At 35.9% G+C, this 24,973-nt stretch overlaps 1 protein-coding gene across 1 annotated transcript in view; it reads right to left on the bottom strand.

The window, feature by feature from the left end:
- pappaa (pregnancy-associated plasma protein A, pappalysin 1a) overlaps positions 1–24,973 on the bottom strand; it is a 272,874-nt gene that overhangs the window by 192,938 nt on the left and 54,963 nt on the right. The window contains exons 4-6 of the mRNA XM_061733629.1: positions 23,770–24,063; positions 22,262–22,454; positions 19,357–19,478 (exon numbers count right to left, since the gene is read on the bottom strand). Of these exons, the coding sequence (XP_061589613.1) occupies positions 19,357–19,478; positions 22,262–22,454; positions 23,770–24,063 (609 nt within the window). The remainder of the gene's footprint in view (positions 1–19,356; positions 19,479–22,261; positions 22,455–23,769; positions 24,064–24,973) is intronic.

The following is a 24,973-nucleotide window of genomic DNA, read 5'->3' as shown; positions in this document are numbered from 1 at the left end:
AGAATATTTTATGAAATCAATAAACAATTCCATCATCAAAATGATAACAAATAAAGGTTTAACATATCTTGCTTTGCATGTAATAAGACTAGGTAATATATTAGTTTCACCTTTTAAGTTGAATTATTGAAATAAATTAACTTTTACACCATATTCTAGTTGAATTATTGAAATAAGTTAACTTTTACACCATATTCTAGTTGAATTATTGAAATAAGTTAACTTTTAGACCAAATTCTAGTTGAATTATTGAAATAAATTAACTTTTACACCATATTCTAGTTGAATTATTGAAATAAGTTAACTTTTACACCATATTCTAGTTGAATTATTGAAATAAATCAACTTACACCCTATTCTAGTTGAATTATTGAAATAAGTTAACTTTTACACCATATTCTAGTTGAATTATTGAAATAAGTTAACTTTTACACCATATTCTAGTTGAATTATTGAAATAAGTTAACTTTTACACCATATTCTAGTTGAATTATTGAAATAAATTAACTTTTACACCATATTCTAGTTGAATTATTGAAATAAATTAACTTTTACACCATATTCTAGTTGAATTATTGAAATAAGTTAACTTTTACACCATATTCTAGTTGAATTATTGAAATAAATTAACTTTTACACCATATTCTAGTTGAATTATTGAAATAAACTAACTTTTACACCATATTCTTCACCTGTATATTCTCCATCGTGGCTGATGTGGACATACGTAGCCTAGGATATTTCAGTTGCTAGTATAGCCTTCTGTACAGTCATGCAAGTTCAATGCTATTAAAGCACTTTAAACTTTAAATCAAAGCATTTTGTTTTTTCATATAAAATAAACACATTTTTATGCAGTTTAGAAGTTTTGGGGCTTTTTTTTTTGGCTCCTGCGCTGTTGAAATCGGGGCGTCCCTTATTTCTATTTCTGAAAGGTGGCGACCCTAGCTACAGTATCACAGCTGCATAGTGTAAGTGAACCTTAGCATGACAGTGCACAATTAGCTCGCGGCTAGCGGGATTAGCTCGGTGCTAACGTAATTAGCGATCTTTTTACACTCATTTCTCCCCACTAAAATGATATGTATCTGTATCTGTGTAGTCTCTCGTACTCTTGGCGACAGTATCACAGCTCCAATTGGTTTTTATTCATGAATCAAGAGTAACAGTCACAAGGAGTCCTGATAGCCAAGATGGCGGATTAGCATTAGCATTTCTTACCGGAGCTAAGGTCTGCTAACAGAGGCTCTCCATTCCAGCTGAATCCTCACACAATGTAACACCCTGGCGAACAAATAACTTGTTAACAGTGTGTACCAGGCGAATTATGGTGAATTTCTGGTGTGAGGAGTGTTTATTCGTTACCGGGAGGTCTCAGTTGGTAAACTGTTGCTCTTGGCAATGACTCTGCCGAAAAGAGAGTGAACGCAGGCTGACCGTTTACTCATAGCGGACGCGCCACCCTCTGGTCGGCCATGGAACTGCACCGTTCCACAACATGAAGTTCTGAAACCCAGGTGGGTTACACATGGATGTATGGATGGATGGATGGATGGATGGATGGATGGATGGATGTATGGATGGATGGATGGATGGTAGAGATGGGCGGTATGGACTAAAAAATGTATCACGATAATTTCTGGCATTTATCTCGATAACGATAAAAAAAATACCAATACAAAAATGTTTCTTTCTTTCTTTCTTTCTTTCTTTCTTTCTTTCTTTCTTTCTTTCTTTCTTTCTTTCTCTTTCTTTCTTTCAGGCTCATTTCTTTCTTTCTTTCTTTCTTTCTTTCTTTCTTTCTTTCTTTCTTTCTTTCTTTCTTTCTTTCTTTCTTTCTTTCTTTCTTTCTTTCTTTCTTTCTTTCTTTCTTTCTTTCAGGCTCCTTTCTTTCTTTCTTTCTTTCTTTCAGGCTCATTTCTTTTCTTTCTTTCTTTCTTTCTTTCAGGCTCCTTTCTTTCTTTCTTTCTTTCTTTCTTTCTTTCAGGCTCATTTCTTTATCTTTCTTTCTTTCTTTCTTTCTTTCTTTCTTTCTTTCTTTCAGGCTCATTTCTTTCTTTCTTTCTTTCTTTCTTTCTTTCTTTCTTTCTCTTTCTTTCTTTCAGGCTCATTTCTTTTCTTTCTTTCTTTCAGGCTCCTTTCTTTCTTTCTCTCTCTTTCTTTCTTTCAGGCTCATTTCTTTTCTTTCTTTCTTTCTTTCTTTCTTTCTTTCTTTCTTTCTTTCTCTTTCTTTCTTTCTTTCTTTCTTTCAGGCTCATTTCTTTTCTTTCTTTCTTTCAGGCTCATTTCTTTCTTTCTTTCTTTCTTTCTTTCTTTCTTTCTTTCTTTCTTTCTTTCTTTCAGGCTCATTTCTTTTCTTTCTTTCTTTCAGGCTCCTTTCTTTCTTTCTTTCTCTTTCTTTCTTTCAGGCTCATTTCTTTCTTTCTTTCTTTCTTTCTTTCTTTCTTTCTTTCTTTCTTTCTTTCTTTCTTTCTTTCTTTCTTTCTTTCTTTCTTTCTTTCTTTCTTTCTTTCTTTCTTTCTTTCTTTCTTTCTTTCTTTCTTTCTTTCTTTCTGGCTCATATCTATCTTTCCTTCCTTCCATAAATCAGTTTTACACAAAAACGTCATCAATGGAAATTTATCATTTTTACCGTGAGATACAAATTTTTACCGTGGGGAATTTTTTTGACGGTTTATCGTGAACGGTAAAATATCACCCATTCCTAATGGATGGATGGATGGTTGGATATATGTGTATATATATATATATATATATATATACACACAGTATATGCTGATATGCTCATCTTCCACTGCGAGTGGCGTGCCAGCAGTTAATAAAGGCACTTCCATGTTGACTTTACTTACTAAATGTAAATGAAGGCAGAAACATCATCCTGGCCCTTTTTCACTTTCATCTACACACATTGCTGCTTCCAATTAATCCAGTATCCTCCTTTTGCTTAATTTTCCTCCCCGAGGCGATTCTCTCCGCCGTCCCGGGAGGTTTTCAACCCCACCCACTTTCCAGCTCGGCCCCTCCCGGAAATCATATCCACATGAACCCCAATCAGTTAATTTTTTTACTCCACAAAATACGGCTCCCGGCTATAAATTTGCAAAAGATTTATGAGCCATGTTTGGTTAATTCAGGACACACCAGGGTTTTCCCGTTAATGTTCTGCGTGAGGAGACGAGCCACAATCCTTAACAGGTGCCATGTTGAATGCATAATAAGTGCGAGCACGCGGATGTCACAAAAACGCTGATATGCTCATCTTCCATGACTGCGAGTTGGCGTGCCAGCAAGTTAATAAACCATTACTTTAGCTGGCAGTTTTTTTCTTTCTCCGGAGTGGTTGTTGTAGTTTTGGTAGAAGGTCCAGTGGAAGTTTTTTTTTTGTTTTGCTAGACACGAATGTAGCATTACAGCAGGACAGCAGCTGTGGTATCCAGTGAGAAGCTGGCCCGCGCCGAGCTAACATAGGAAGGGGAGCTGCCTCAAACATGAACCCCGTCCAAGAGGGAAAACAGAGCACACACACACACACACAAAACACACACACACACACACACGCGTAAAACACACGCACACACACACAAAACACACACACACACACACACACACACACACACACACACACGTAAAAGACACGCACACACACATAAAACATAAAACACACACACACACACACACACACGGCATCAGGCAAGTCCAGACTTGCCTCTGCTACACACATTATACCCAGCATAGAGACGAGAAGATTCTGTCATTTTCAAACCTAGTTATTGCTTTTCCTCAGAAACTCCAATATATAACGACTGTTCAAATTCATTTTAAGGGGCAAAAACTAAATTAATTATAGCTAGATACTCCGGACGTCATGCGTCTAGATAACCAGTACTGGAGTAGAGGGGGATGAGGGGGGACGGCATCCCCCCCTGAAATAAAAACGGTCCAAATCATCCCCCCCTGAAATAAAAACGGTCCAAATCATCCCCCCCTGTAAAACTGCCATCCCTCCTTTCCATCCCTTATGTCATTTCATCAATGAATGTGGTTTTACTGCTATTTCAACATTTAGAGTCATCACCAGAAAAATAACACCAGAAAAATAACTTATTTCACAATTTTCACCTGTTTCAAGTAAATTTTGAAACTTGAAATAAGTAGAAAAATCTGCCAGTGGGACAAGATTATTTTGCTTGTAATAAGAAGATAAATCTTGTCCCACTGGCAGATTTTCCTACTTATTTCAAGTGAAAATTGACTTGAAAATTGTCAAATAAATTCTTTTTCTGGTGTTATTTTTCTGGTGATGACTAAATGTTAAAAAAGCAGTAAAACCACATTCATTGATGAAAGTTTTTTAGTCAAAAAATCTCACTAAACTTAAAACAAGAGTCATTACCAGAAAAATAACTTGTTATTTGACAATTTTCACCTGTTTCGAGTAAAATTTCACTTGAAATAAGTAGAAAAAATCTGCCAGTGGAACAAGATTTATCTTCTCATTACAAGCAAAAAAATCTTGTTCCACATGCAGATTTTTCTACTTATTTCAAGTGAAAATCTACTTGAAACAGGTGAAAATTGTTGTTTTTTTCCAGTAATGAGTCTTGTTTTAAGTGTAATGAGATTTTTTTTACTAAAATGAGACATTTTAACTAGAAATAAGACACATATTCTTGTTAAGATTGTGAGTTTTTGCAGTGATCCATGTTACTTATCCTGTGAAGGACAGAGTCATATTGATAAGTTCAGAAAAGTGTTTTTTATTGTTGTGTTTTGATGTATTTGATGTAAGCCCAGTGGATATTTAAAGCTTACAGAAGGCTGCATTTAACTGCTGCTATGTCATTCCTGCAGTATTTCTGCAGCTGTTTTGGTCACTGCTATTATTTGTAATATATTATATTATTTGTAATCAGCACAAATTATCTGTCCCCATATGATCAAATCCACCACCCCCCCTGATTTTCTTTTTACAACTCCAGTACTGTAGATAACCTCTAAAAAAAGGACGCCCTTTGCTTGTAACTCCGGTATTTTACACGAGAGCGCCCTAAAACGTGCTCTCCAAAATCGATATAAGGGTTTTATAACGTCTCGGCCGTAAACGTCACATTAGTATTAAGTTATCTGGCCCTGAAAAGGCGAACTATTAACGCTATCCCTTCTCTAAGATAAAATACCAGGAAAATGGGGCGGCGATTTCCTCTTTTGATGTGTGGTTTTATTCTTATTACGTGTTGTGGTGCGTCTCGGCCAAAACAAAAAAGGCTTTAGCTGTTGCCTGTTTTAAATTAAATTGATTGTTAGCATCTGTGAAGTATTATGCGATGATTGGCAGTAATCTAAAGAAGCCAGGAGAGCGATTTATCTTGTCTTATACACATGAATATGTCTTGTTTTCATGGCCAAACCATAACATCACTGTTTATCTTGTCATGTTCTTTTTTTTTCTTTTTCAAAGAGACCCCGAGCTTTTAAAAGAAGCATTGCATTTGCTAATTGAAATTTCCCGAGGCTATAAATTCAGAATAAAGGAGCAATTGCTATTATTCACAGTGCTGAATTAAACACGGCAGTAAATGTTGCTCGGCTGCATCACGTCGTCTACGAGGAATATTAACCCGCTCTGAATAATGATGACGTTTTTGAGCCTTTGTTTCACACAAAAACGAATATTAAAGGCCTGGTGTTAACTTGGATACTTTTAACCTGATCTTAGACGGGTAATGTTGTTCATATCCTTGTTAGTTTAATAATATTATTATTATTATCATTATTATCATTATTATTATTATTATTATTATTATTATTATTATTATTATTATTATTATTCATATCCTTGTTAGTTTAGCCTCAACGTTGCATTTCATCAAAGAAACCAACGTATTCATCTGTGATGTCACTCGAGAGTTATGTTTCTTTACAACCGCAAATCAGAAAATGTGGAGATGCTACGTCATTGAATTATATATAAATATACATATATAAATACATGTATACAATTAAAGAACTAGGGTGCAGCAGTATGTATATATATGTATATATATATATATATATATATATATATATATATATATATATATATATATATATATACATACATACATACACATATATATATATATATATATATATATACATACATATATATAGATAATTTCTGGCATTTATCTCGATAACGATAAAAATTACTATAAAGAAAAAAAAATACCAATTCAACTCCACCTTTTTGTTCTTTCTTTCTTTCTTTCTTTCTTTCTTTCCTTCCTTCCTTCCTTCCTTCCTTCCTTCCTTCCTTCCTTCCTTCCTTCCTTCCTTCCTTCCTTCCTTCCTTCCTTCCATCATCTTTACACAAAAACGTCATCAACAGGAATTTATCGTTTTTACCGTGAGATACAAATTCTTACCGTGGAGAATTTTTTTGATGGTTTATCGTGAACGGTAAAATATCACCCATTCTTAATATATATATATATATGTATATGTATATATATGTATATATATATATATATATATATATATATATATATATATATATATATATATATATATATATATATATACATATATATATATATATATATGTATATATATATATATATATATATACATACATATACATATATATATATATATATGTATATGTATGTATATGTATATATATGTATATATATATATATATATATATATATATATATATATATATATATATATATATATATATATATATATATATATATATATATGTATATATATATACAAAACCTTTCCAACAAAAACATGTGACCAGGACATTTGACTGTAATTGTGATTGAAGACAAAGCAGCATCTAAGCATTTTTAAGACGACTAGAAGATGAAAAGCAAAAGCATGAGAAGCTAATTTGAATCTTTAAAAAACAACATTCCTCAGGGATTTACCATTTTATGTTTCTACAATGCAAGAAAAAAAATGTCTAGGAGTTTTTGGTGCGTAAAAGTGCAGGATCGCGACACCCGCGACCTCTGACCTCGGCAGGTCCCGCATCATCAACCGCCGGCCAATCAGACGCCGCTATCGTCCAACATATTCACAAAACGCCACCAGAAAACTCCAAAAAAACCCAGCCTTGTGTTAAACCTTTCACAGAGGCAGCGTTGACATGTCTGGGCTCTGAGGCATCTGGGTTCGACCATCACACAGCAGAAACATGTCTTGTGGTCAGAATCAGTATTCACCATCTTTTTTGTGGAAGAAATGGGAACCATATGCTTCCAGACCAACGACAAAAAAATACTATCCAGTCTGTTATCAGCAGCCAGATCAAAAGCCGGGGCTCTGCAACAGAACGGAGCGCAGCGCTGCCCTCAGCAGAGGTCACTTACACTTCTGTCAGGGCAGCGTTTGCTGCAGAAAGGTAACATTTAAAAGCTGCCACAACCACAGCGCTCCATTGCTCTGGTTGTTTCTGTTTCACTTCTTTCACAAGACATTTTTAGGGGGGGTTTCTTTCTCAAAAGACCAGTCATAGTCCTTTTCTCTTTCCTTTCTTCAAGGTTACAACTTCTGGTTTGTTACAGGGATCCTGGGCATCTGTTACTATTGAAGCCTACAACAATTATCACAATAAAAGTCGAAAAGGACGAGAAAAAAGTTGAAATGTCGAGAGAAAAAAGTCGAAATATCGAGAAAAAAGTGGAAATGTCGAGAAAAAAGTTTAAATGTCGAGAGAAAAGTGGAAATGTTGAGACAAAAGTGGAAATGTTGAGACAATAGTCGAATTTTTTTGAAAAAAGTCGAAAGTTTGAGAAAAAAGTTGAAATGAGGAGAATAATGTTGAAGGACAATTTCGAGAAAAAAGTCGAAATGTCGAGAGAAAAAAGTTGAAATGTTGAGAAAAAAGTCAAAATTTCGTGAAAAAAGTCGAAATGTTGAGAAAAAAGTCGAAATGACGAGAAAAAAGTCAAAATTTCGTGAAAAAAGTCGAAATGTTGAGAAAAAAGACAAAAAAGACACTTCTGTGATGGCAGCATTTGGTGCAGAAAGGTAACATTTAAAAGCTGCCACAACCACAGTGCTCCATTGCTCTTGTTGTTTCTGTTTCACTTCTTTCACATACATTTTTTGGGGGGGTTTCTTTCTCAAAAGACCATAGTCATAGTCCTTTTCTCTTTCCTTTCTTCAAGGTTACAACTTCTGGTTTGTTACAGGGATCCTGGGCATCTGTTACTATTGAAGCCACACAATTATCACAATAAAAGTCGAAAAGGACGAGAAAAAAGTGGAAATGTCGAGATTAATGTTGAAGTAAAATTTCTAGAAAAAAGTGGAAATGTTGAGACAAAAGTGGAAATGTTCAGACAAAAGTGGAAATGTTGAGACAAAAGTGGAAATTTTGAGACAAAAGTCGAAATGTTGAGACAAAAGTGGAAATTTTGAGACAAAAGTCGAAATGTCGAGAAGAAAGTTGAAATGTCGAGAAAAAAGTTGAAATGTCGAGAGAAAAAAGTCGAAATTTTGAGACAAAAGTCGAAATGTTGAGACAAAAGTCGAAATGTTGAGAAGAAAGTTGAAATGTCGAGAAAAGAAAGTTGAAATGTCGAGAAAAAAAAGTCGAAATGTCGAGAAAAAAGTCGAAATGTTGAGACAAAAGTGGAAATGTTGAGAAAATAGTCGAATTTTTGAGAAAAAAGTCAAAATGTCGAGAGAAAAAAGTTGAAATATCGAGAAAAAAGTCGAGAAAAAAGTCGAAATGTCGAGAAAAAAGTCAAAATTTCGCGAAAAAAGTCGAAATGTCGAGAAAAAAGTTGAAATGTTGAGACAAAAGACAAAAAAGACACTTCTGTGATGGCAGCATTTGGTGCAGAAAGGTAACATTTAAAAGCTGCCACAACCACAGTGCTTCATTGCTCTTGTAGTTTCTGTTTCACTTCTTTCACTTCAAGACATTTTTTGGGGGGGGTTTCTTTCTCAAAAGACCATAGACATAGTCCTTTTAGGAGTAGTTTTGAATCACTATACTTTTTACTTTTACTTGAGTAGATTTGTGAAGAAGAAACTGTTCCTCTTACTCCGCTACATTAGGCTACGTTGAGCTGTTACTTTTCTTTTATCCCTTTTATCCGCGTATGCGTCAATCTCATGACATCACTGCGTGATTCTTTGGGAAAAATGTTTGTTTTTGCATGTTTTGTCACATTTACACAGACTCAAACACACACAGAGTTTCTATGAGTTCATGTTTGTTCTAGTTCTGGTTAAAAAAGAAAAGTACAAAGGCTGGAAATTTAGTGCTACTTGTGCTTAATTTAATTTTTTATTGTTATTATTTTATTTATTTTATTATTTACTAGTAAGTACTTGAATTTACTTTAAGCTTCTTTTAATTTAAGCTATTTTTTATTTTTTATTAATTTTAATTTATTGTATTGATTTAATTTGCCTGAAGATGATTATTTTGTACTTTTGTCTGTTTGAATGGTTGTGTTAAAAAAATAAATCAGACGTTACTCAACAGTTACTCAGTACTTGAGTAGTTTTTTCACCAAGTACTTTTTTACTTTTACTCAAGTAATTATTTGGATGAATATTTTTTACTTCTACTTGAGTCATATTATTCTGAAGTAACAGTACTTTTACTTGAGTACAGTTTCTGGCTCCTGTACCACCTCTGTTTCTTTCTCAAAAGACCAAAATCCTTTTCCTCTTTCCTTTCTTCAAGGTTACAACTTCTGGTTTGTTACCGGGATCCTGGGCATCTGTTACTATTGAAGCCTACAACAATTATCACAATAAGTAGCGGGCAAAGGCAGCAAAGGCAGCAAAGGCAGCGTGATTACGCGCCGTGTATGGCCAGTTTGTTCTCGGGTAAAGGACAGTAAGCGGGCATGTGGAGCGCACAGACAGGTGTTAACGTTGCTAGACCAGTTTGTTTATGTATGCGAATTTGATTCATGCCAGATGTGCATTCCACTGATTATGTGCTGGTATCGGAGCACAGTCGACCAGCTCCACTGGTTCAGCCTCGTAATGGCTTTCTAGAGAGCTGGTGTGGATGCAGATCAGGGCTGGATCTGCATTTAGTTATTTGGTTTGTCTTTTTTTTTTTTAACGACCCATTTGATGGAACTGAAGAAGAATTTTGACTGAAATGTTGAGAAAAAAGTCGAAATGTCGAGATTAATGTTGAATGTCGAGAATAATGTTGAAGTACAATTTTGAGAAAAAAGTCGAAATGTCAAGATTAATGTTGAATGTCGAGAATAATGTTGAAGTACAATTTTGAGAAAAAGTCCAAATGTCGAGAGAAAAGTCAGAATTTTGAGAAAAAAGTCGAAATGTCGAGAAAAAAGTTGAAATGTTGAGAAAAAAGTTAAAATATCGAGAAAAAAGTTGAAATGTTGAGAAAAAAGCTGAAATGTCGAGATTAATGTTGAAGTACAATTTTGAGAAAAAAGTCGAAATGTTGAGAAAAAAGTTGAAATGTCGAGAAAAAAGTCAAAATGTTGAGAAAAAAGCTGAAATGTCGAGAAAAAAGTCGAAATGTTGAGAAAAAAGTCGAAATGTTGAGATTAATGTTGAAGTAAAATTTCGAGAAAAAAGTCGAAATGTCGAGAAAAAAGTACTATTTCGAGAAAAAAGTCAAAATGTCAAGATTAATGTTGAATGTCGAAAATAATGTTGAGAAATGTCGAAAGAAAAAAGTCGAAATGTCGAGAAAAAAGTCGAAATGTCGAGAAAAAAGTTGAAAAGTCGAGATTAATGTTGAAGTACAATTTCGAGAAAAAAGTCGAAATGTCGAGAAAAAAGTTTAAATGTCGATAATAATGTTGAAGTACAATTTCGAGAAAAGTCGAAATGTCGAGAGAAAAAAGTCGAAATGTCGAGAAAAAAGGCGAAATTTCAACTTTATTCACGAAATTTCAACTTTATTCTTGAAATTGTATTTCAACATTAATCTCAACATTTCAACTTTTTTCTCGACATTTTGACTTTTTTCTCGAAGTGCACAATAAACAAAATCTCCCCCTCTCAAATATTGTTTCCCCTGCACGGTCCTGGTACTTTTCTGTCGAGAACTGAGGTGAAACATCCTCCAGAATCAAGGAAAGAAGTCCAGTTCTCTTCCATTCAAGCCTTTTTGGGATCAAACCCGGACGGCTAAGAATCAACACCAGCAAGAAAGAAAACACAGATACTGCAGACTTTTTCCAAAAGGCAGCGCAAACATGACTCAGAACGGTCAAAGGTAATTGTAGTATCCTTTGGCTGATTTATTGCTAAACGTGGTGGCGTGGTTGAAAGCGATGCAAACATTATATCTGCGGTATAAGATTCCAACCTGACAGAATTTCGCCGTATTGGAGAGTTTTGCCAACGATTGTGCGTCACACGTTAACCTAAAGTGCGTTAACCTAAAGAACAATGTCAAACAAGAACCATTGCATTTTTTCCTAAACCATGATGTAGTAGCTGCTTGACACATGAATTTTGGTTTCATGGTCGTATATTAGTTACAGTGTGAAGGCCCTATTGTATTTGTAGGAATTTTTATTCTTCTTCTTTATTATTATTCTTTATCCTTCTGACGAAAGGAGGGCCTTTTTTCCCCTAAACGTGCCCCAAAAGTCACCAAATTTTGCACCAAGTCAGGCCTGGGGAAAAATGTGATATTTCATGGTTTGCATTAATGGGCGTGGCCTAACGGCTCAACAGCGCCCCCTAGAAAACTTTGTGCCTCAAGCCCCACAATACGGTTTGACGTACATGCACGAAAATCGGTACACACCTGTATCATGTCACAACTTAAAGAAAAGTCTCTTGGAGCCATGGCCCAAACCCAACAGGAATTCGGCCATTTTTCTAATTAATCGTGTAATTTTGGCGAAACTTATGCCATTCCTTCGACAGTTAATACGGCCCGAACCGTAACGTGCCCCCAGGTGTGTTATACATCAAAATTAGGGGTGTGCAAACAAGGGTACCTCACGATTCTTCGATTATTGTGATTTTTAATGCTTTTTTCCATACAAGATTGATTTTGTCTTCATCTGTGGCTACATTTGTAAATAAATAGCCAATCAATGAACTCAGTTCCTCTAACAACACTCATTAAGTAAATAACAAGGTTTTTTGAACATTTGACATGTATTTTTCAAAGACACAAAATAATGTATTTTATGACTATGTAAACATTTGCTCTTTGACTTCCTTAACTTTGACCAGGGAAAGCTGCACTTGCATGAGAGCGCCCTCTATTGGTGGAAAACACTGAAAACGGTCAAGCCCTGGATTTAATGAGTTCATTAATTCAAGTAAACAAGATATGAACTTAGTGTAAACATATCTGCCATATTTCAAGTGAACAATAAGAAATGTGCATTCTTGAAAATGAAATGATTCAGCAGCTTATTCAGTCTGGAATCTGGATAGGATAACTCAAAAAAAAAAAAAAATAAATAAAATAATTAATCGATTCCATATCGTCACATGACGCATCGCGATGCATCGACACATCGATGAATTGCACCCACCTCTGATCAAAATGTGCGTCTCCATCCTGCGACTACGCGCATTACTTTTCTCAGTCAAAAGTGTTACCGTGGCGACGCTAGACGCCAAAAAGCGCACCCACCTTCATTTGATTGATCCATATTTGATAGTTCCCCAAAAGTCACCAAATTTTGCACCCAAGCCAGGCCTGGCGATACATTTGATATTTAATGGTTTGCATTAATGGGCGTGGCTTAACGGCTCAACAGCGCCCCCTAGAAAACTTTTATCTGCTATAACTTTTGAATGGTTTGATATAGAGTCGTGGGTGGTGTCATGGGACTCTGTATTGAGTCGTTGACCTTTATTGGCCTGAATTAGCCCCGCCCCTTCTTCTGATTGGTTGTCCCTATTTTCTGCTATAACTTTTGAATGGTTTGACATAGGAAGTCGTGGGTGGTGTCATTTCTGATATGCTTATGGGGGGCGGTGGCCGTGAGTGCGAGGGCCCGTTCATCGCTGCTTGCAGCTTTAATTTTCTTTACTTCTGCAGCAGCATTAAAACTACCTGTAATGAAACATGCATGTTTTTAACTGGGAGTGGACTTTCATTCAATGACTCTCAATGCAGATTGTGTATTTGAGTGAGAAGCGTTTCGTCCAAAAGCGAGACAAATGCAGAGAATGCCTCGTTCTGTCAACAGCATGTTGAGAAAAGCAGATGAGACTGAAAGATGGTATTTTTCTCAGTGTTTCCACATATGCACAAACTCTATGAGCAGGTTGAGAGAAATGTGCAGGTCAGCAGAAAAGAGTGTGAAGCAGCATATTCACGCCAGCCAGCTCATTTACACACTCACAGTAAAAGTTCTTGGAAATTAAGTGCTACATTCACTGCATAACGTCGCTGAAGATTAATATCCAGGGATATTACGGGAGCTGTCTGAAAAACCTCCACCAGAAATCCGGAGCAAATGCTGAAGACAGCTTGATTTTCACATGTCACCTCTCTCTAAAACACCTCTTAGGCAGGAATTAAACTAAATCATTGTTTTTTTTAATTAAAAAACGTCTGCCATCACCCCCTTTCCATCCCTTATGTCATTTCATCAATGAATGTGGTTTTACTGCTATTTCAACATTTAGACTCATCACCAGAAAAATAACTTATTTGACAATTTTCACCTGTTTCAAGTAAATTTTCACATGAAATAAGTAGGAAAATCTGCCAGTGGGACAAGATTTTTTTTGCTTGTAATGAGAAGATAAATCTTGTGCAAGTGAAAATCTACTTGAAACAAAAAAGAATTGCAAAATTGAGATTCTATTTGACAAGTATGGAAACATACACAGGAATGACATAGCAGCAGTTAAATGCAGCCTTCTGTAAGCTTTAAATATCCACTGGGCTTACATCAAATACATCAAAACACAACAATAAAAAACACTTTTCTGAACTTATCAATATGACTCTGTCCTTCACAGGATAAGTAACATGGATCACTGCAAAAACTCACAATCTTAACAAGAATATTTGTCTTATTTCTAGTTAAAATGTCTCATTTTAGTAAAAAAAATCTAATTACACTTAAAACAAGACTCATCACTGGAAAAAACAACAATTTTCACCTGTTTCAAGTAGATTTTCACTTGAAATAAGGAGAAAAATATTGTCCCACTGGCAGATTTTCCTATTTTTTCCTCTTTTTTCCACTTCTTTTTCTCTTTTTCATCTTTTTTTCCCTCTTTCTTCCTCTTTTTTTGATATTTTTTCCTCTTTTTTCCTCTTTTTTTATGCATGTTCGAAGTAAAATCTTCAAATCAAATCAAATCAAATAGATAGAGAATATTTGTCTTATTTCTAGTTAAAATGTCTCGTTTTTAGTCAACATACACAAAAGTTTGCCGGATTGGAATTACATTACTTTGAACTAAATTATGAGACATTACAATTACAGATTGAGGGATTGCTTTTGGCTAAAAGAAGAAACCAGCGGGTCACGTGACCGAAGGAACTCCGCAAAAACTGCAAAAACTCAAGTTTTTTAGTCAAAAAATCTCATTACACTTAAAACAATTGTCATTACCAGAAAAATAACTTGTTATTTTACAATTTTCACCTGTTTCAAGTAAATTTTCACTTGAAATAAGTAGAAAAATCTGCCAGTGGGACAAGATTTATCTTCTCATTACAAGCAAAAAAAATCTTCCTCCACTGGCAGATTTTTCTACTTATTTTAAATGAAAATCTACTTGAAACAGGTGAAAATTGTTGTTTTTTCCAGTGATGAGTCTTGTTTTAAGTGTAATGAGATTTGTTTGACTAAAAACGAGACATTTTAACTAGAAATAAGACAAATATTCTCTATCTATTTGATTTGATTTGATTTGAAGATTTTACTTCGAACATGCATAAAAAAAGAGGAAAAAAGAGGAAAAAATATCAAAAAAAGAGGAAGAAAGAGGGAAAAAAAGATGAAAAAGAGAAAAAGAAGTGTAAAAAAATAGGAAAAAGTAGGAAAATCTGCCAGTGGGACAAGATTTTTCTCCTTATTTCAAGTGAAAATCTACTTGAAACAGGTGAAAATTGTTGTTTTTTCCAGTGATGAGTCTTGTTTTAAGTGTAATGAGATTTTTTTTACTAAAATGAGACATTTTAACTAGAAATAAGACAAATATTCTTGTTAAGATTGTGAGTTTTTGCAGTGATCCATGTTACTTATCCTGTGAAGGACAGAGTCATATTGATAAGTTCAGAAAAGTGTTTTTTATTGTTGTGTTTTGATGTATTTGATGTAAGCCCAGTGGATATTTAAAGCTTACAGAAGGCTGCATTTAACTGCTGCTATGTCATTCCTGCAGTATTTCTGCAGCTGTTTTGGTCAGTGCTATTATTTGTAATATATTACATTATCCGGTCGTTCGTTTTTATTTATTTCGAACATGTATATAAAAAAAAACAAGAACAAAAGATAAGAGAAACAAATGCAGGTGGGCATTCCACATCAAAACACATATTTTAGTTCCATGTTCGAAAAGGTACGACGGAGTATTAGGGCCAAACTAAGACAAAAAAATAAATTACGAAAATAAAGTCATAATTTAATGAGAATAAAGTTGTACAATTACAAGAAAAAAGTCATACTGTTGCGAGAATAAAGTCGTAATAGAATAAAGTCGTAATATTATGAGACTAAAGTCGTAATATTACGAGAATAAAGTCGTAATTTATGAGAATAAAGTCGTAACATTACGAGAATAAAGTCGTAATATTATGAGAATAAAGTCGTAATATTATGAGAATATAATCTATGAGAACTCTAACAGGAAGAGCATCTTCCCCCTGTGTTAAAATGAGGAATATTGTGAAGTTATATTAATAATATATTTAATATTACGACTTTATTCTCAAAATATTGCGACTTTATTCTCGTAATATTATGACTTTATTCTCGTAATTTTACGACTTTATTCTAGTAATTTCCTTTTTTTTTTTTGTCTTAGTTTGGCCCTAATACTCCGTCGTAAAAAGGAGTGGGAGGAAGTATAAACCTATTTAATCCCACCCTCTTTCCACAACTAAACATAAATTATATGCCTGTATTTACGTTTTATACTATACACTAATTTGTATAAATAAATATATATAATTTTTACAAAAATAACCTGTTTAATACCAAATGTAAGCTCTATCATAAATATAATATAACTATGATATAAATATAATATGACTATGATATAAATATAATTATTTTATTAATTATATATTATTTGTAATCAGCACAAATGATCTGTCCCCATATGATAAAATCCCCCCTGATTTTATTTTTTGCCTGCGTTGAATCGGGAGCTGGCCTGATTACAGAAACCAGACGACCTTTGACCTTGTGCTCGGGGACCGAGGCCTCGCGTGGGGATTGCGGTACCAAACACCACCGTCCTTGGGGAAGCGGCCTCTGCGATACTTCACGTTTGTCCCACGGCCCAAGTGTCATGAATCCAATGAGTCACTCGCGTGGTTTCGCGTTGAGTCAGCGACCGGAATCTGAGCATGAAGTATCGACTCAGGAACCTCAGATAAAACCCTCGGATAAACCTCGGATCATGTGGATCAGTCAGTAAAAACGGAGGCCCAACGTGGCTCTGCTTCCATGGTGCATTTGATTTTCACCAGAAGAACATACTTACGACCAGGGCTGGGGATCGATTCAAATGTCAAGAATCGATTCGATTCCGATTCTTAAGATTCAGAATGGAAAGACTATTTCACTACAAACTCTCAGGTCCAAACTTAAGCAACCCGTCGAGCGTTAGATCTGCATCCTCCTGGTGTTACAACCAGGGGTAAAAATGCAACATGGTACAGGGTAGGGATGGGCCGTATCGACTAAAAAATGTATCACGATAATTTCTGGCATTTATCCTGATAACGTTAAAAATGACGATAAAAAAAATACCAATACAACTCCACCTTTTTAACTATAAATCTATCTCCACCATTTCTTTCTTTCTTTCTTTCTTTCTTTCTTTCTTTCTTTCTTTCTTTCTTTCTTTCTTTCTTTCTTTCTTTCTTTCTTTCGTTCTTTCTTTCTTTCTTTCTTTCTTTCTTTCTTTCTTTCTTTCTTTCTTTCTTTCTTTCTGTCTTTCTTTCTTTCTTTCTGTCTTTCTTTCTTTCTTTCAGGCTCATATCCTTCCTTCCTTCCTTCCTTCCTTCCTTCCATAAATCAGTTTTACACAAAAACTTCATCAACAGGAATTTATCATTTTTACCGTGAGATACAAATTCTTACCGTGGAGAATTTTTTTGACGGTTTATCGTGAACGGTAAAATATCACCCATTCCTAGTACAGGGGTGTCAAACTATGGAATACCGTATTTTCTGGACTATAAGGCCCAATCCCAATACTCCCCCTACTTTCTTTCACTCCCCCTACTTTTCTTCACTACCCCTTAAAAAGAAGGGACAGATTTTAAGGCACTTGAAATCTTCCCAGGTCTGTCCCAAAACTCCCACTACCCCTCGTTTTCATCCCTACCCTAATCATGAAGCTGAGAGCCAAAAGCTGTTTTAATTTCAGCTGTAGCGCTGTTAATATGCCACTTTATTAAGTTTTAATATTTTTTCAGGCGTAAAAGTAACCGTTAAGATCCCCAACCTGGGCTCAGTTTATCCAAATAAGTTAAGAAATTTGATCCGATGTTTTCGGGGATGAGAAGAGCCGCCGGTGATTTATGGTTCCGGCTATTTAACGCGGAACCATAAATCCGCCTTTATTCTGGCAAGATCTGAAAAAACGAACAAGCGAGTGATTATTTACATTTACTGAGTGAATATTATGAAAGTAAAATATATATTTCTCGCTAGAAATGTAATCAGAACTCATTTTTATGCAGAAACTAACTCAAAATATTGATTTCAACCTGATCTCACAAAAATCCGTGAAATGCCTCGACATTTCGCCTTTTTTCTCATAGTGCATAATGAAAAAATAAATCTTCCCCCAGTTATGCACAAACGTCACACCATATCAGGAAGCCCAGAGCTAGAAGCTGTTTTAATTTCAGCTGTAGCGCTGTTAATATGCCACTTTATTACGTTTTAATATTTTTTCAGGCGTAAAAGTAACTGTTAAGATCCCCAACCTGGGCTCAGTTTATCCAAATAACGCCTGTTAAAAAGTTTGATCCGGAGTTGAGACGTGATCGCCAGGTCAACCTGCGCCGTCGTCCCGGGGGAGAAACCTGCAGCTCTGTGGAGAATTACCTCTGGCTGAAATAAATCATTTAGGAAGATAAATGTTGGTTTAATAGATGAAATGTAACAGTTGTAGCTACGCCTGTTAAGAAATTTGCTACGAAAATTTAGGGTTTTCTGCCTGCCTGCCGGCTCCGGAGCTGAATTATGGTTCGACGCAGAGCCTACGGCGTAGGGTACGGCGTAGGTTACGCGCGCGTCGCCGTGTAACCTACGCCGTAGGCCATAAATCAGCCTTTATTACGGTGAGGTTGCAACAACGGGGAAAACGAGTGATTATGTACATTCATTGAGTGAATATTATGAAAGTAAAATATATATTTCTCGCTAGAAATGTAATCAGAACTTATTTTTATGCAGAAACTAACTCAAAATATTGATTTTATGCACTAAAAAATAAGAAATGTCCGCCATGTTTTTTTTTTATTCAGTCTGCAAATGATGAGGTAAAGCATTCTGGGAATTTTTTTTGTCCCTAGTTCAGCTAGTGAGGATCTGAAAACACTCGATCCGTAGGGACAGATTCATAGCCACTACACTCGTTTTCTCCACTCCCCCTAACACACACAATCCCACACACACACACCCTGTGTGTGTTGCTTTTTGTGCATGGCTTTTTATTCTGTGTTTAGTGCTTTTGTCTTGTTAGTTTTTGGCCTGTTAGTGTGTTACTGTGTCTTGTGTTATTAATGCTGATGTTACTGTTGCTGCTTCATGTTGTTTCTGTTTTCGTTTGTAGCAATTGTCTGTTGTTGAGCTTATGTTAACCTGTGTGTGTATGTATTTTAGCTTAGTCTCTTACCTTTTAATCTTTATTCTGATATGGCTTTTTATTTGGAAATGGTTTATTGATTGTATCTTAATAATTTTCTTTTAGGTTGACTATTTTTACACCACTCCAGGGACAGCAGATGCAAAATAGCCTTTTTGGCTAATTCTGGCACATTTTACATTTGTTTAAATGTGTTATTAATGTGCATTGTCCCTGTAATCTAAACCTTTAAATAAATAAATAAATAAATAAATAAATAAATAAATAAATAAATAAATAAATAAATAAATAAATAAATAAGGCGTTAGTCCCCAACACTGCTGATAATGCAGGAACCAGCGAGATGTGAGAGCGTCGTACCTTCGGCCTCGCGAGGCGACCAGTGTCCAGACGGGTCGCAGGGTCGAGGAGACGAGGAGTTGGACGCGTACTGAAGGAGAACCTTCCCCTCCGTGCACTTATCACACACCGAGCCCACTTTCCTAGAAACACCAACAAAGCAGGAATAACAACACGTAATCATCAATCATGTAAAACTCTCTGTTAACAATAATCCATTCAGAATACTGAATATTAAACAGCATCTATCGTAGTAGTAGTAGTAATGGTTTTGGTAGGTAATAGAGTTGTGTATGTAATAAGATTGTTTTGGTACATGAGATATAATGGTATTATTGCATAGTAGTTTTATTATATAATAGATATATATGAGTATGTATATATATATATATATATATATATATATATATATATATATATATATATATACATATATATATATACACAATTTCGTGAATAAAGTCGGAATTTCGAGAATAAAGTTGAAATACATTTTGACTTGGTGTGCATAATGTGTTATTTTATAATAGGTATATATGAGTATATATATATATATATATATATATATATATATTTTTTTTTTTTTTTTCTTCTTGCTCTTATTCTGTATTTTCTAAAAAAATGTTAAGTTCTTTTCTCTATTCTCTATAATAGCTTCAGTTTCTGCTGCAGCTAATGGGGATCTCAATAAACAATAAACATCAACAGTGACTGCGTTTCCATGCATCAATAACCCTTTTAAAACACGAATATTAGCAATAACCCAAATTTTGACTGCATGTAAACGTCGTCACTAAGGCCCCGTTTACACGGAGCAAAAACGGTGGTGTTTTCATGCGTTTTGGTCGTTCGTTTACACGAAAACGAAGCTCAAAGTCTCCAAAAACGATCATTCCTGAAAACTCTGGCCAAAGTGGAGATTTTCAAAAACTCCGTCTTCACGTTTGCTTGTAAACGGAGGGAAACGGACATTTATTCTTCAGAACGTCACATTATGAGACAGAAACGTCACCAGCGTCATGTGTGCGACCTGTGGTTACAATTAGTTTGTAACCGTCAATATTTTCTTGTATTTTACCTGTTTTATATTCTAAAGTCACACTTAAAAGTAACTCCACTTCTCTGTCACTCCAAACGAAAGACTCTCGTTCCGTCTTGGAAGTAACTGGCAGTCCAGGCTGATTTATGGTTCCGCGTTACACCAACGCAGAGCTACGGCGTAGGCTACGCGGCGACGCGCACCGTACGTAGGCTACGCCGTCGATTTAACGCAGAACCATATTATTCAGGCTTCACACGTGTCATTTGTTGATGTTTTTTTCCAGGACTCTGATTGGCTAGCATGACTTTTACGCTTCTCGTTACACTGCCCCCTGCAGGTCTGGATGCCCATAGCACCTTGTAACGCCCGCCAATGTAATAATGCCTGCAAACGTAATAAACCACAAACGTAATAAAAATATGCAGCTTTTAATGTAATAATCCTGCAAATGTAATACATTTCCCACAAACGTAATAGTCGCTGCCTACTACAAACGTAACACGCGATTTCCCACAAATGTAATAACTATTACGTTTGTAGAGATTTATTACGTTTGTGGGGAAGTGAAAATCTTCAACTTTCAATGTTGTAATAACTTCCCACAAATGTAATAATGCAATGAATAATGGTTGTTGGTATGCATATATATGTTACGGTTAATGTAGAAAAACGGCTATTTTGCAAACTAGCCGGTGAATGTGTAAATTATAATAAAACCCATCTGCACTCTGGCAGCCTGCCCTGCATAATTAATGCTGTGGATGTGTCAGACCCCACACTTTTTTGGGGAGTGTAACGTTAGGCCAACTGAACTGTATATTCTGTAGTAACTGGACTCTATCTACCAAATGAATTACGTTTGCTTAGTTTGTTTTGGTTTCATCAATTTGTGCAAATGGAGGAGGAGGGGAGACTCATCTCATCATCTCATCACCGTTATTCTGAGTCCAAATCCCATGCAGTATATATCTAAATTGAGTATTCCAAAACGAATAATGCAAACTACAGATCACGTCATTGGCTCCAGAATAGAGCGTTGCCACCGAGGTGGCAAAGCGCTCTCTGCTCTGTGCGCTCTGTGCGCTCTGAATTTGGACACAGCATAGGTCTGGGTAATGTACTCGCAAATATCCAGTGTGACAGTCTTTGTGAGGAAACATCTATTCTTCTCTTTGCACCTCCAAAACAGACAAACAGTTGTTGCGTCTCTCTCATGGAAGGTGAAGCTCCTAAACCCGAATCATGATGAGATGAGTCTCCCCTCCTCCTCCATTTGCACAAATTGATTAAACCAAAACAAACTAAGCTAACGTAATTAATTTGGTAGATATAGTCCAGTTACTACAGAATAGCCTACAGTTCAGTTGGCCTAACGTTACACTCCCCAAAAAAGTGTCAGGTCTGACACATCCACAGCATTAATTATGCAGGGCAGGCTGCCAGAGTGAGGATGGGTTTTATTATAATTTACACATTCACCGGCTAGTTTGCAAAATAGCCGTTTTTCTACATTAACCGTAACATATATATACATACCAACAACCATTATTCATTGCATTATTACATTTGTGGGAAATCGCGTGTTACGTTTGTAGTAGGCAGCGACTATTACGTTTGTGGGAAATGTATTACATTTGCAGGATTATTACATTAAAAGCTGCATATTTTTATTACGTTTGTAGTTTATTACATTGGCGGGCGTTACACACCTTAACAGATATTTATGCGGGTTCGTGTAAACGAGGATATTTTTCGAAACGTAGAGGGGGAAATATCTGTTTTTGTAAATACCCGGTTATGTGGAAACGTGGCCTAAGACACGCCGATTACAACGGAACGTGAACCGTATGGCACAAACAGCATCGCCATGGCAACGTGTTTCACCTGTCGTAGAAGTGTCCGGAGATGGCGGGGAACCACTCCAGCGTGATGGAGTTGTGGCGCTGCTCCACCACCTGGGGCGCCATGGCCACCGGGGGCGGCTTGGACGTGGGTTGCCAGGTCTGGTACACCAGGTCCAGGTAGCAGTGCATCCGGGCCACCTGGTTCAGCGTGAACGAGTCGGTGCAGGCGTCGTCTGCAGAGATACAAACACAAATAGAAACAAAGATACAAACACATGCACGTGGTCACGATGGTTAGTGTTGTCTATTGTTTATTGAGATCCCCCCATCCTCAAACTGAAGCTATTCTTCCTGGGGTCTTAACAAAATAATGCAATAAGAAAGAAAACAAATAGAGAAAAAACTTTAAAAAATAAAAAAAATACAGAATAAGAGCAAGAAGAAAAGAAAAAAATATATATATATACAAAATCAAGATATTTTGAGATCAAGACAAGAAAAGAAGCCAAGTCAACTATATCATCCCCACATATACCTAAAACATATATATATATATATATATATATATATATATATATATATATATATATATATATATATATATATATATATATTTATATACACATGCTCATATATACACATTATGCACTTGGAGAAAAAAGTCGAAATGTCGAGAATAATGTTGAAGTACAATTTCTAGAAAAAAGTCAAATAGTATTTCAACTTTATTCTCGAAATTCCAACTTTATTCACAAAATTTTGACTTTATTCACGAAATTATATTTCAACTTTATTCACGAAATTTTGACTTTATTCTTGAAATTGTATTTCAACATTAATCTCAACATTTCAACTTTTTTCTCGACACTTCGACTTGAACTAAACCGACTACTTTATTCAGCAATGGCTCTTTAATGTGACTGGGTGTTAAAAAAAAGAAAAATGCATGAAAAGTCTTTAAGAAAAAGGATGGTATTTTGTATTTCCACAGGTCCGGGTCACATTGATAAAATATCCCACCGGTTTTTATTTAGCACTGTATCTTCTTTTCCATTTAACTACATGCACTGCAAAAACTCTTTTTAGTCCAAAAAATCTCATTACACTTAAAACAAAATTCATCACTGGGAAAAAAAAAAAAATTTTCACCTGTTTCAAGTAGATTTTCACTTAAAATAAGTAGAAAAATCTGCCAGTGGAACAAGATTTTTTTGCTTGTAATAAGAAGATAAATCTTGTTCCACTGGCAGATTTTTCTACATATTTCAAGTGAAAATTTACTTGAAACAGGTGAAAATTGTCAAATAAGTTATTTTTCTGGTGTTATTTTCTGGTGATGACTCTAAATGTTGAAATAGCAGTAAAACCACATTCATTGATGAAATGACATAATGGATGGAAAGGAGGGATGGCAGTTTTACAGGGGGGGATGATTTGGACCGTTTTTATTTCAGGGGGGATGATTTTGACCCCCCTCAACTCCAGTACTGGGTGTAGCATTAAATCACGTTCAGGTACGCTGGTAAAAAACCAGAGGCCACGTCTCACCTGCATAACTCATGTAGTTATTAAACGGCGTGTGCGTGAAGTGGCGACAGCCGCACGTTTCGTTGCCGGGTTCGGGATCGTTGCAGCCTTTGTATTTGGTGGTGGGGTTGGTGTCGGCGCACAGATCTCCGGTCTCCATGGAGGGCTCCGTCTCCAAACAGGCGTCGTTGCACGACTCGATCTCCGAGATGCCGCGGAACACGTGGTAGAGGCCCAGGCTGTGGCCGATCTCGTGCACCATGGTGTCGGTGTGGCCGAACGTCCCGTAGAAGGACGGATTCAGGACAATCCCGCCTGGAGAAAGAAGCACAAAACAAGCACAAAAGAAGTTTTTGTGTTTTAGTTTGTGGAATTAAACTGTGCAATGGTTTGAATTTGGAGTTAAAGGAATGTACAACTACTCTCCATAAAATCTCAGGCCACGTTTCCACATAGCCGGGTATTTACAAAAACGGATATTTCCCCCTCTACGTTTTGAAAAATATCCTCATTTACACAAACTCGCATGAATACACTGTTAAGGTGCTATGAGCAGCCAAACCTGCAGGGGGCAGTGTAACGAGAAGATAAAGTCATGCTAGCCAATCAGAGTCCTGGAAAAAAACATCAACAAATGACACGTGTGAAGCCTGAATAATATGGTTCCGCGTTAAATCGACGGCGTAGCTACGTACGGTGCGCGTCGCCGCGTAACCTACGCCGTAGTCTCTGCGTTGGTGTAACGCGGAACCATAAATCAGCCTTAACTGGCAGTTACTTCCAAGACGGAACGAGAGTCTTTGGTTTGGAGTGACAGAGAAGTGGAGTTACTTTTAAGTGTGACTTTAGAATATAAAACAGGTAAAATACAAGAAAATATTGACGGTGGCCAAACTAATTGTAAACACAGGTCGCACTCATGATTAGAGGTGGGCAAAAATATTGATACGGCAATATATCGCGATACATAGTCCCCCGATACGATATCGATATTCAATGTATGTATCGCGATATATTGCCGTATCAATATTTTTGCCCAACCCTAGCTGCACTGTATTTTGTGATTTCAGTGTGGGTGAGACACTGCATTTTATTTTTGTCATTTTAAGTCAGGGGCAAGTAGCTGTACTGTATTTTTGTGATTTCAATTTCATTGTGGGTGAGACGCTGCATTTTATTTTGAGTATTTTGTATCTAAGAATAATGCACACACTGCACTTTTCAT

The sequence above is a fragment of the Cololabis saira genome, chromosome 11 (assembly GCF_033807715.1).
Source record: "Cololabis saira isolate AMF1-May2022 chromosome 11, fColSai1.1, whole genome shotgun sequence".
In the NCBI taxonomy this organism is placed as follows: Eukaryota; Metazoa; Chordata; class Actinopteri; order Beloniformes; family Belonidae; genus Cololabis; species Cololabis saira.
Note: the sequence above shows the minus strand (reverse complement) of the source record. Positions and strands in the feature narration are given on the sequence as shown.